Source organism: Sminthopsis crassicaudata, chromosome 3 (assembly GCF_048593235.1).
Source record: "Sminthopsis crassicaudata isolate SCR6 chromosome 3, ASM4859323v1, whole genome shotgun sequence".
Classification (NCBI taxonomy): domain Eukaryota; kingdom Metazoa; phylum Chordata; class Mammalia; order Dasyuromorphia; family Dasyuridae; genus Sminthopsis; species Sminthopsis crassicaudata.
Genome location: NC_133619.1, coordinates 650670240 through 650682692, shown reverse-complemented (window position 1 = coordinate 650682692; position 12453 = coordinate 650670240). Strand labels below are relative to the sequence as shown.

General features: G+C 51.1%; 1 protein-coding gene across 3 annotated transcripts; it reads left to right on the top strand.

Annotated features, from left to right (window-relative positions):
- TTYH1 (tweety family member 1) lies at positions 1-8961 on the top strand. Of its 3 annotated transcripts, none has more exons than XM_074307366.1 (14): positions 1-437; positions 1715-1902; positions 2902-3013; positions 3277-3497; positions 3677-3772; positions 4497-4569; positions 4693-4768; positions 4884-4939; positions 5375-5467; positions 5571-5663; positions 6353-6495; positions 6804-6849; positions 7078-7158; positions 8629-8961. In XM_074307366.1, the coding sequence occupies exons 1-13, from the start codon at positions 309-311 to the stop codon at positions 7117-7119; spliced, it is 1368 nt and encodes a 455-aa protein (XP_074163467.1). In that variant the 5' UTR covers positions 1-308; the 3' UTR covers positions 7120-7158; positions 8629-8961. The 3 variants fall into 3 exon arrangements, with proteins under 3 accessions (XP_074163467.1, XP_074163468.1, XP_074163466.1); XM_074307367.1 differs by having other exon boundaries at positions 3-437; positions 7081-7158; XM_074307365.1 differs by lacking the exon at positions 6804-6849 and having other exon boundaries at positions 5-437; positions 7081-7158.
- The last annotated feature ends 3492 nt before the right edge of the window (positions 8962-12453 follow it).

Genomic DNA, 12453 nt, shown 5'->3' with positions numbered 1-12453 from the left:
TCCCTGCTCCCCCGGGCAGTCTCCAGCTCTTCTCCAGCATCTTTGGGGAGCCGGGGAGTCCCCGGGTCTCCTGTTGGTCATCCCAGCTCGCCGTGAAACCTCCGGTGGCCGGCAGGGGGCGCGCTGGCCCCTCCCACCCAGGAGTTGGCACCTCCCACTCCCCAAATCTCCCCCTAGCCTGGCTGGTTTCTCCTCCTCCTCCTCCTCCTCCTCCTTCTCCTCCTCTGCCTCTCTGCCTTCTCCTCCAGGGCCATCTCCTCGGCTTCCCTGCACAGCCCGGCCGGAGCAGTTCTGGGGGCCAGGAGGCCATGGGGGGGCCGCCCCCGGGCTTCCGGCCCTCAGGTTGGGTCCACTTGCTCCACCAGGTACCCCACACCAACTTTCAGCTCCGACCTGTGGCCAGCACCTTTGCCCCCCAGGAACAGGACTACCAGCAGGTGTGGAGGACACAGGGGTCCTGGAAGGGGAGGGATGGGGGGCCTGCGGGGCGTGGGGGGGGAGGAGCTGAGGGGATACCTGGGCCCCAGGGAGCTGAGGGGGGGCATGCCTGAGGGGCTGAGGCCAGGGAGGGGGCATTCCGAGACAAGGGGACCGGGCGAGCGGGCACCCTGGTGGCATGGGAGAGAGCCGGGAGGAGGGAAGGCGGGGATGGGAGCACTGGGCTTTCTGGGTGAATGTGGGAGACCCGGCTGTGTGTCTCGGGGGGGACTGGGGAGGGTCACCTCAGCGGGGGCCGTGGGTCCTCTGAGGCGGGCTAATTAGTGCGGGCTAATTGGGAGGGAGGCTGAAGGAGGCTGGTTGGCTCAAGGTCTCCCGGGGGCTCCAGGGAAGGGGGAGCCGGGCCGCCAGGGCTGAACTATTTAGGTCACAGTGAGAGAAACTGTGGAGCTGGGAGGCCCCCTCCGCTGTCACACACTCACAGGCAGACACATATAGACACAGCCATACACAGATCTTCACAGGGACAGGCTGGCAGCCAGCAACCAGCCACACACACACACACACACACACACACACACACACACACACACACACACACACACACCCAGTCACAGATCTCACATACATAATATATGGTTACATAGGAGACTGCACACACACACACCTGGAAACACATTGTCTCACAGCCATACAGCACTACAGTCTCACATACATATATGATTGTGTGAGACTGCACACACACACACACACACACACACAGTCTCACAACCACAGAGCTGCAGTCTCACATATATGGTTGGATGTGAGACTGAACACACACACACACACACACACACACACACACACAGGCACACACACACAGGCACAATTCGAAACAACCAGACACAAACCCATGCTTCCCCTGCTCAGTCACACAATAGCAGGTGCCACACCTGCCTCCACAATTGGCCAGGTACTGTGGTCCCTGGAAGCCAGGAGATGGGTGATGGCTCAGCCCATTTTACAGAGGAGGACACTGAGGTCTGTAGATCGTCCTTCCAGCTCCCACAGACTCAGGGGCAGGACTGTTGCTTTTCCCTCTCATCGGGAGCTTCACTGGCCCCTCGACCCAGGGAAGAACGCGCCTGCCCAGGCCACGGGCACATGGCCACCGAACCAAGTTGGGATTCCTGCATGGAGTCATCTCCCCATTTCCCAGATGGGGAGAGTGAGGGGCATGCTTAGGTCTGTCTGGAAGTTTTGGGGACCTCTCCTTCCTCCTTCTTCTTCTCAGGCCTTGCTGCTGGTGGCAGCTTTGGCCGGCCTGGGCCTGGCTGTGAACCTGCTGGTTCTGGGACTGTACCTCCTGCGATCATGCTGTCGTTGCCGCAGACCCAAGGCTGGTCCCCCTGAGGTCTCGGGCTCTCCAGATGGAGGAGGCTGTGTCACCTGGAGCTGTGTGGCTGCCCTTCTCCTTGGCTGGTACCTGGGACCCCGTGGGTGGGATGCTCAGCCCCAGGAATGGGACCCTGAAGAGCTCTCCCAGCCCCCTGCCACTCCCCAGCAGAGCCTTGAAGGCTTCCCTCAGCCTCCCTATACCAGCCTCCACAAGAGGACCTCCAGGGCCATCCTCGACTCTCTGGATGGAGCCTTAGAGGAAGGCCTGGAAGACCTCCTCCGGCCCCTCTATAACCAAGCCCTGAAAGGTTCTCCCAGGCTCACATCAGTTTGGAACGCTTCTTCTGCGCCCATCACAGAACACTGAAGGGCTCCCCGGTGCCTTTGAGCAGGGCCTTACAGGGGCCTTCTTCAGCTCCTTCAATTCGGAACCAGCCCCTTGGGGACAGGGGAGGTGCTAGGGGCCCCCATACCAGAGTCCCATCCTCTGGGCCAGGGGGGACAAAGACCCCAGGAGGCAGTGGCACAGCCTGGGGGGGAAGGGGGGTGAGCATGAACAAGGCGCCCTTTGTATGGAATGGGACGAGGACAATGGACTCTGGGGAGCTGAAGGGGCCGGACCCTGGGAAAGGAGGGAACGAGTCCAGTCCACAATGAGGGCTCTGTGTGTCTCCCTGGCTGGGGGCTCCAGCCGCCTGGGTCCCCCGGAGCCCCTCACGGGCCTGGGTCTCTGGGGGCAGGGCCAGCCTGCTCCTCCAGGGGGAGGTGGCCGGGACAGAGGTCAAGGCCCATCCGGAGGGGGCAAGGTGGGGATGAAGCCGCTCCCCGAGGGCGGGGCCCCAGAAGGCGACAAGGGGTTAACCCCTTCATTTGCATCCCAATGAGTTCATCCTGTTCCCACCTCTCCTTCCTCTCCTCCACAGCCTGGCAGGGGGAGTGAGCCCTTCCCGTTGCCTCAGCAACCCAGGCGAGGGAGGCTGGTTCCCACGGGCTGTACCACTGGAGCTAGAGAAGAGGGGGTGGAGAGACTGGGAGGCTATGGGAGATGGGCTCAACTGTCGTCCCCGATCCCTCCCCTCCCAGCGCTGGTATCGGGCTCGGTTTCTATGGCAACAGTGAGACCAGCGATGGGGTGTCCCAGCTCAGCTTCTCCCTCCTGCATGCCAACCATACGCTCAGCTCCATCGACCGGCTGGTGAGGGCATCCTCATCCTGAATTATGTGCTGGGGGGGGGGGGGGCAGGATCAACCACTCTCACTCACTCCTCCCCAGAAGCAGGCAAGGGGGCTGGGGGTCCGGCCAACTCCTCCCCTCCTCAGCCCCTTTCCCTGGGGCCATTTTATTTAGCCAAGGACTCTATCCCGACAACTGCAGTTGGCCCAAATGGCTATTCTTTTTGCTCTCCCTGAGCCCCCCCGGGACCCAACACCCTGTCCCGCCTGTCTTCCATGCTCCAGGTTTCAGAAACAGTGGAAAGACTGGACTCAGCAGTCAGGTCTGAGCTGACGACTCTGGAGGAGGTGATGGCCCCTCGGACAGAGCTGGTGGCGGCTGCCCGGGGTGCCCGAAGGCTGGCTGAGGCTGTGGCCCAGCAACTGGGGGAACTGGCTTTCTGGAGGGGTGTACCCCTGAGCCCAATTCGGGTGGCTGAAAGTGTCTCCTTTGTGGAGGAGTACAGGTGGGCCAAGGTGGGGTCACCAGGGTCACAGGTGGGAGACATCCATTGTATTTGTGGGTAACATCATGCCCAGAGAGGGGCAGTAATTCACACCACATCACACAGGAAATGGGGACAAATTTGGGATTCAAGTCCAGACTCGCCTCCTTGACTTTACCCTCCCCACATCCTGTTCTTAGGTGGTTGGCTTACATTCTCCTCCTGCTTCTTGATCTCCTTGTCTGCCTCTTTACTCTCCTTGGACTGGCCAAGCAAAGCAAATGGCTTGTGATTGTGTGAGTTTGCCCCCCTTACTTCATCAGCCCGAAGCAGAGCTTGGGCTCTCCCATTACCTGAGGGATACATCTTTAAACTGACCCCTTTATTATCATGGTGTTCTTCAGATTGGGCCCCCCAAAAAAGAACCTAGATGTTGAACTGGAGGGACCTTAGACACAGCTTCTTGAGACCATACCTTCAGCCAGAATTATAGGGCTCGAGTCCAGGGAATTCCCTGGAGAGATTCCTCAGGAAATGTTCCTTAAATTCAACCAACCAATAAACATTAAGCATCTAGTATGTTCCAGGCACTGAACTAAGCACTGAAATTTGTCTGCCTAATTTAGAGATGTGAAGGGTTTTCTGCCGTATGGAGTGAGGACCTAAGCGTAATTGTTCAGTACCCTGGAGCTGTTCAAATTATTGGCTCCGTATACTTGGGAATACACACCAACAGGCCCCTTCAGCACCTTGGAGCTGTCCAGATTAATGGCTCAGTGTACTTGGGGATACGCACCAATAGGTACCTTCAGCACCTTGGAGCTGTCCAGATTAATGGCTCAGTGTACTTGGGGATACGCACCAATAGGTACCTTCAGCACCATGGAGCTGTTCACTGACATAGGTAGCTGTGGGTGGTGCTCTGGGGAGAGTCTAGTTTTGGAAAGAATTTCTCCAGGATTTGGGGGCAAGGAAGGAGATTGGTAGGAGAACAGGGATGAATATTTCCTTTCTCACTAGCATGACAGTCATGAGTCTGCTGGTTCTCATACTGAGCTGGGGATCCATGGGGTTAGAGGCAGCTGCTGCTGTGGTAAGTATCTGAGACTGAGGGGGGGGGGGTCAGGATTCCTGGGTTCAGAAAGGGGTGGGGCTGAGAGTTCAGCCTTGACTCTGGATCCAAGCAATTTCCTTTCTTTTCCCTTTCCTTTATCAGGGTCTCAGTGATTTTTGCTCCAGTCCTGACCCCTATGTCTTGAACCTGACTAGGGCAGAAACTGGCCTAAATCCAGGTAAAGAGAGAGTAACTTTAGGATTAAGTGGGCCAACTACTGGGAGCAGTCTCCCTGCAAATTCACTGGGTGTTCTTTGTCTCCTTTTTCCCTCACTCTTCTTTTTCCTCCATAGAAATCCTCCACTATTACTTCCTCTGCAACCAGATGGTTTCTAGTCCTTTCCAAGAGGTGAGTCTCCAGGCCAAAATGGGGGGCCTGAAACCTCTGAGGGGAGCAAGATAAGGAAACTTCGCTTCTCTTTTCCTTCCTGAATTTCCCCTCCACCTTTCCCAATATAGGAGGTGACAAAAGCATCTTTTAGAAGCCTCTGGGGTGGCTTGGCTACTGTGGGTCTGAGTTGCCCCAGGATTTCATAGGGATTTTAATTTCTATAATTTCTTTGGCTTCCTAGAGCTATAGGGTAGTGGGGCCTAGACACCTGGTCCCCAGAGTAAAGGGGATACAGATGCAGATTTCTAAGTTCCTAATGTTGTCCCTGAGAGTAAAGAACTGGGACTGGGATTTCTGAGCCTCGAAATGGAGGTCTGGAGGAGTGGGTGAGAGGACCCAGATGTTGGCGTCCCTCTCTCCTTCCCTCCTCCCCACGCTCACCACCTCCCCTAGAGGCTGACCTTGTCCCAGCGTTCTCTGGCCAGCATCTACTCTCAGCTCCAGGGACTAGAACGAGAGGCAGTTCCCCAGTTCCCAGCCACCCAGGTCAGTAGGACTCCTCCAGGGGGGAGGGCCTAATGGGGAGGGCTCTGTGGGAGAGGACAGGGCCCTCTAGATTGGGCATTAACCCCTTCTGGACTGGAGGCAGAAGCCGTTATTGGCCCTGGAAGAGATGCTGAACGTGACTGAGGGGAACTTCCACCAGCTGGTGGCGCTGCTGCACTGCCGGGGGCTGCACAAGGTGACCAAGCCTTCTGCCCCATTCCTTTTCCAGTTACTCCAACCCCTCTCCTATCTTTTCTGGGATCCCTTGGACTCAGGGTCTCCCACACCCATTTATCCAGCCCAGGGCCAAGAGCTGCTTCCTACAGTTCCTTCCCCCCCTCCCCAAAGCAGGAATCAGTTCTGCCTCCTTGAACCATCCTTTGAGATCACTTCAGCCTAGCCCCTGCCATCCCCTCCATCCTTTTCTCCTGTGAAGCCCCTTCACCATTCGGAATGGCCACCCCTTCTACTTCCTTGTGACTGTTCCCCTCCCCTCCCTTCAGCTCCAAATCTTCCCCTGCCCAATTCAGGTGACCCACTCCCTAGGAAGCCTTCCTGGACTTCTGCAATGAGATGTATGTGATCTCTTCCCTACTCTGACCTCTCCTGGACTCAATAAATACTGGGAATGCTAAAATGTCTGATGAGCCCTTGGAGATCCTCATTGTACAAATGAGGAAACTGAGGCCCATTGCAGGGCAGGGCCTCAACAAGGTCAAACAGTGAGTCAAGAGTCAGACAGGGACTCGAATGTGGGTCTCCCAGTTAACAGCCCAAAATTGTTTCTCTGCTGGGATGGGAGAAACCAAGTAGCCATTCGAGCAGTTGGTGGGGGGGTGGGAGGAGTCAACCCTGCTGATGCCCACTCTGGCCCCCTGCCCCCAGGACTATGGGGCAGCTTTGCGGGGCTTGTGTGAGGACTCCATGGAGGGCCTCCTCTTCCTGCTCCTCTTCTCCCTGCTGTCCGCCCTGGCTCTGGCCACGGCTTTGTGCAGCCTGCCTGGTGCCTGGGCCCACTTCCCACCCAGGTAAGCCACTGGAAGTGGGAGACTGGGAGAGGGTAGCCCAGTTGGGTAGGTTCCCCAAGTGCAGTACCATGGACAGAGCCCCAACCATTCCCCACTAGGTGCAAAAGAGCCAGTTTAAGATGGTTCCCCTGAAGGAGGATGGGGGAAATTAGGGATGCATAGGACCCCTACCAGATCACCAGACAATGATGAGGAGGGCGCACAGGATCTGGAAGGGGCACACAGTATTCTAGGGGTCCCCATCTATCAGAAGGGGAGGGAACTTCCCCTCCTGCCACCTTCCCAGCTCTGTGCCCCGCTCCCCCCAGCGACGACTACGACGACCCAGAAGATGATGATCCCTTCAACCCTCAGGCATGTGGGGCACTTGGACACCTGGGTTCCCAGGCGGGCATGGACTATGGGGGCGAAGGGGGAAGACGGGGATCAGATGCATGCCTATGTCTGAGGGGCCAGAGACTGAGGGCTATACCCCTGCTCTATTCCCAAGGGGCAGGGGCTAAGGGCTGGACTTGTAAACCATGGGATGGGGAGAGCATCACCTGGAACACCTTCTTAACTTTCTCCCCTTTTGTGGATCAGCAGGAATCCAAACGTTTTGTCCAGTGGCAGTCATCCATCTGAGACTCCTTCCTCGGGCTGGGTCTGCTATCCCCACCTCTGGTGAGCTTCAGTCCACTCACTTCTATGCTTCAGGTCCCATTTAGCCCTGGACTGCTTCTAGAGTGCATCTCTGTGCCCATTCTGTCACCAAGGCTCTCTGTTTATCTTCCGCCCCTAAATCTTTATCAGCTTCTCTATCCATCCATCTTGACATTCTCTCCAAACATTATCCTATTACTGTTTCTGACCTTTGCACAGTCTCTTGGCCTTTCCTCTCATCCTGTCATCAAGGCTGTTTATCTTCCACTCCTAATCTTTATCAGCTTCTCTATCCATCCTTCTGTCCATCTCTCTAGCCATTCTCTCCAAATATTATCCTATTACTGTTTCTGTCCTTTGCTCAGATTCTTGGCCTTTCCTCTCATCCTTCTGTCACCAAGGCTGTTTATCTTCCATACTAAATATCAGTTTCTATATCCATCCTTCTGTCCATCTCTCTAGCCATTCTCTCCAAATATCTTATTGCTGTTTCTGTTCTTTGCTAAGTCTCTTGGCCTTTCCTCTTATCCTGTCACCAATGCTGTTTATCTTTCACCCCTAAATCTTTATCAGCTTCTCTATCCATCCTTCTGTCCATCTCTCTAAATATTATCCTATTGCTGTTTCTGTTCTTTGCTAAGTCTCTTGGCCTTTCCTCTTATCCTGTCACCAATGCTGTTTATCTTTCACCCCTAAATCTTTATCTGCTTCTCTATCCATCCTTCTGTCCATCTCTCTAGCCATTCTCTCCAGATATTATCCTATTACTGTTTCTGTCCTTTGCTCAGTCTCTTGGCCTTTCCTCCCATCCTTCTGTCACCAAGGCTGTTTATTTTCCACTCCTAAATCTTTATTAGTTTCTATATCCATCCTTCTATCCATCTCTCTAGTCATTCTGTCCAAACCTTACTCTGTACTGTTTCTGTGTATTGCTGTCTCTTGGCCTTTCCTCCTATCCTTCTGACACCAAGGCTGTTTATCTTTCACCCCTAAATATCAGCTTCTCTTATCCATCCTTCTGTCCATCTCTCTAGCCATTCTCTCCAAATATTACTTTATTATTGTTTGTCTTTTACTAAGTCTCTTGGCTTTTCCTCTTATCCTGTCACCAATGCTGTTTATCTTTCACCCCTAAATCTTTATCTGCTTCTCTATCCATCCTTCTGTCCATCTCTCTAGCCATTCTCTCCAGATATTATCCTATTACTGTTTCTGTCCTTTGCTCAGTCTCTTGGCCTTTCCTCCCATCCTTCTTTCACCAAGGCTGTTTATTTTCCACTCCTAAATCTTTATCAGTTTCTATATCCATCCTTCCCTCTCTCTCTCTAGTCATTCTGTCCAAACCTTACTCTGTACTGTTTCTGTGTATTGCTGTCTCTTGGCCTTTCCTCCTATCCTTCTATCTCTGAAGTTCATTCTCCGGCATGCATCCATTGTCTGTGTTTCCTCTATGCCTCAATTCTTATGCTCTCTGTCTCTCATCATCCTTAGGAACCGCCCACCCACCAGAGAAGTTTCCCCTTCCCTACCAGGATTCTTCTAGCTATGACTAACACTGCCATACTCTGCCTGGCTCAGGAGAGTCTGAGTCCTTTCTGCCCTGAGGAAGTGACCAGAAGATAGTTCCCTGTCCTCCCTAACCAACATTCAAGGCTTGGGCCCAGGGATCCCAGCCAGGGTGCCAGGTCACACAGGGCCCTCCTGGGAGCAGTTGCCCTGGAGAACCTCCCCTTGGCCCATTCCTTCCAGCCCCCTGGGCCCAGAGCTCCTTGTGCTTAGAACCAGCACCACTAACTCAGATTTGAAATAAAAAAGACGACTTTATTTTATATGTGTCTGGAGCTGTTTTTTGGTTTCTGTCCACTATCAAGGCCCAACTCCAATTCCACCTTCTCTAGGAAGTCCGAATAGAGAGCAGCATTTATCCTCAAGTGGCATTCAAACACTGGCTGCCAGGGGCCCTACATGGTAATGGGATCCTTCAAAGTGCATTCTAGGGTAAATGCAATTGGAATTGGAGGCAGAAAGCATGGGCTGTAATTAAGTATTAATTTTTGACCACAGGCAAACTTTTGAAATAAATTGGGTCTTTCTCCACCTGCAAAATGAAAGTAAAATAAGACTCTTTGGGTCTTTCAAGTTCCAAGTGTCATCATCAGTGCCCAAGGCCACCCATCCTATTCAGGTATTACACCTAGTCTTTAAGAAGCCCTACTCGGAACTCCCTTGCTGGCTCCCAATGGTCAAAGCTCCATTCCTCAGCCTTGGCCATTGTCTGTGTCCTCAACGTCCAGCGTCTCTCCTTCCATCCTTCCTACTCCACCCTCAGTGCCCAGCATAAAGAGGTGCCAAATCTTCTTCCTTTCTGTCCCTTCAATAGCCAGCACATGACTTGGGTCTCTGTTTCATGCCCAGGACTATATCCAGATCTCTTTCTGCTCAGGACAAAAGACAGTGTCTCAATCTCTTCCATTGTTCCTTTTGAGCTTCTTCCATTAGGCCTATTGCTCTAGTCTGGGGACAGAAAGGACTCGGCATGGAACTAATAGAATTCCTCCTTCTTGAGGACAAGGAGCCTTTGGGTTTGCATTTATTTCTTTAGCATCTAGGTGCCTAATGGGGGCCACCTTGCAGACTCTGAAGTTGGAAGAACAAATCTTTCTGTCCCTACCAGCCATTTCTCTTCCCTTGACATAGAGGTTCTTACCTATTCCAAAACTGTGACCCATAGGAAATATTTCCAGTACTAAGTAAAGTGTCCAGTAGATGTTCAGTGTTTAATTGATCAACTGAAATAATATTTTAAAATACCTATCTTTTTTAAGGTCCTGTGCTAGGATTGGGGATTGAAATCAGTGGGACAAATAGTCCTGCCCTCAAGGAGATTATTACCACTTTCTGGGGGACAATCCATAACAGGAAAATTTAAGGAGGAAGACAGTTGAGCCCTCAGAAGGACCAGGTATGACTTTACAGAAGTGAAGGATTCCAAAAGACTTCTAGAATGCAAGTCCAATCATGTTACATACACCCCACTCAATAAGCTCCAGTTTGTGGTGGGGAGAAAGGGCCTTCTGCAAGAGTTGGCACAAAGAAGTGACAGGCCTTGGCAAAAGATTGAATATGGGGGATAAGAGTGAGAAGTCCAGGATGATTCCTAGATTGTGAGTCTGAGCAACCGGGAGGATGATGTTGCCCTCTACGGTAACAGGGAAGATAAGAGGGAGGCAGGGTTTTGGGGAAAAGATGAGTTCTGCTTTGGACAAATTGAGTTTAAAATGTCTACTGAACCTCCACTGCAAGATGTCTGAAAGGTATATTTGGAGATATGAGACTGGAGGTCAGCAAAGAGATCGGGACATGGATAGATTTGATGGTCATCAGCATAGAGATGGCCATTACATCCATGCTTTCTGAGGATATCCCCAAATGAAGTTGCACTATATAGAGAAAGTGCAGAACAGAATCCTAAGGGCTACCTATGCTTAGAGGGTATGATCTGGAAGAATATGTAGACAAAGAATGAAAAATTAGAGAGGTGGGAGAATCAGGAGATAGGAGTGATCTGAAAACCTAGAGAGAAGGGTATCAAGGAGGAGAGAGTGGTCAACAATGTCAAAGACTGCAGAGAAGTCAGAGAGATTGGAGTTTGAGAAAGTCATTAGCTTTAGCAATTGAGATTGAGGAGCCAATCTATTAATTGCAACTCTGCTCATATAACCAGTCTAAATCCACCTTATTGGGGCTATAATTTAGCTTGTATCTCCATTGTATTCATAAGAATACACTATTTTAAATGTGGTGCTGAAATCCATGCTAGGTATCTGATCCAAGCTAGGGTAGTTAAAGGAGAGAAAGGCCCTTATTGTGCATAACCTTTTCAAGGAGCTAGTCACAAAGGGCAGAAAAGATAAAGGATGGGTTAGTGGGGAATGGAAGGATCAAGTGGGAGTTTTTTCCAGGATGGATATGGGCATGCTTATAGACAATAGGATATGAGCAGCCAGTAAAGGAGGAGAAATCAGATAAGTGAAATAGGTGTGACACATGGGAAGATCTATTGGAGATCAGGTGGATTACCAGAAGTAGGGGGGTCAACCTTGATAAGGAGTAAGGTGACTATCACGTGAGAAAAGGGTCAAAGAAAACAGTGGCAGAAGGCCCTCGAGTGATAGATAAGAAGGGAAGAAAGGGAGTTCATGACCTCAATTTTTTTCCAGTAAAACAAGACAAAATCCTCAGCTGATAGAGTGTAGGGAGGAAGTGCCATAGGAGGCTTGAAAAATTTTGTATGAGCTGAGTTTAATAAGGACAGCATAGTAACATTGCTAAGTGGCAGTGAAGGTCCAACTGAGGTTATGTAACCTAAATCTGTAGTGGATCCAGTCAGGTTTTCTTCATCTTTGTTCAGCATGTGTGTAAAGTCAACTACTGGTGAGAATGATCCATGGCATAGCTGGGCATGATTGGAAATATGATAAAGGAGGTAGAATTCAAGAGAGGAGAATAGTATAGAAGTGAATTGGTTCAAAGGAGTCAAGATGGGGTAAAGAATGACTAAGGCAGGGAAGATATCTTAGAAAAAAATTGAAGGGTCAAGGGATTAGAGGCATGAAGATGAAAAAATGAGTTATGTAAGGAAGACAAGAGTCGAAAAGCTAATTAGATTATGGTTGGATAAGTGGATTTCTGAATTCCTGTGTGTAGATTTGGTACATTTGTGGGTGATGGCAAGATCAAGGCGTACCCATCTTTGTGTGGAGCTGAGATGGTGTAGCAGGGTAGCTCATGAAGAGTTGACTGGTCAGGGTAGTTGAAAGAGAATCCCCTAAGTGGAATTAGGAATGGGGTTTGGATGATGACATGTAAGAGATCAGTGGGGTTGTGAAGGATATGACCAGGTATGAGAATTTTCCTCACATTTTTTGCTTTGGGGGCAGCTGAAAGATGCTGGCCTAATTCCACCCAGACATTCTATTGTGTGCTCTAGAATGTTGGTTCCATAAGCAACAAACTCCCCTCAAATCTGCTTTTTCCCTTTTCTTTCCATGTACTGGCTCCAATCCCCAGGAAAACTATCTAGTCATGTGTGCTCCTTCTGATGAAGCTTTATTTTTAACCGAAGCATCAGAATTTACATCAATTCCTTTTATATTTCATCTGAGTAGTTTCAGCTCTGCCTTCTTACCTTGGGAAGTTTTTTTAGATATGGATTCACTCATCTGATGGACTAACTCTCCCTTTTCCATGTAGTTAGCAAGCATTCCAATTTGTACTAGGGTAAGCATGTTAACTAAATCACTGATAACAATGTTT

Coding starts and splice junctions, on each gene's coding strand:
- TTYH1 (XM_074307365.1), top strand. CDS start 309: ATGGGGGGGCCGCCCCCGGGCTTCCGGCCCTCAGGTTGGGTCCACTTG. Junction 5,468..5,570: donor CCCAGTTCCCAGCCACCCAG/GTCAGTAGGACT, acceptor GACTGGAGGCAG/AAGCCGTTATTGGCCCTGGA. Junction 5,664..6,352: donor ACTGCCGGGGGCTGCACAAG/GTGACCAAGCCT, acceptor CCCTGCCCCCAG/GACTATGGGGCAGCTTTGCG.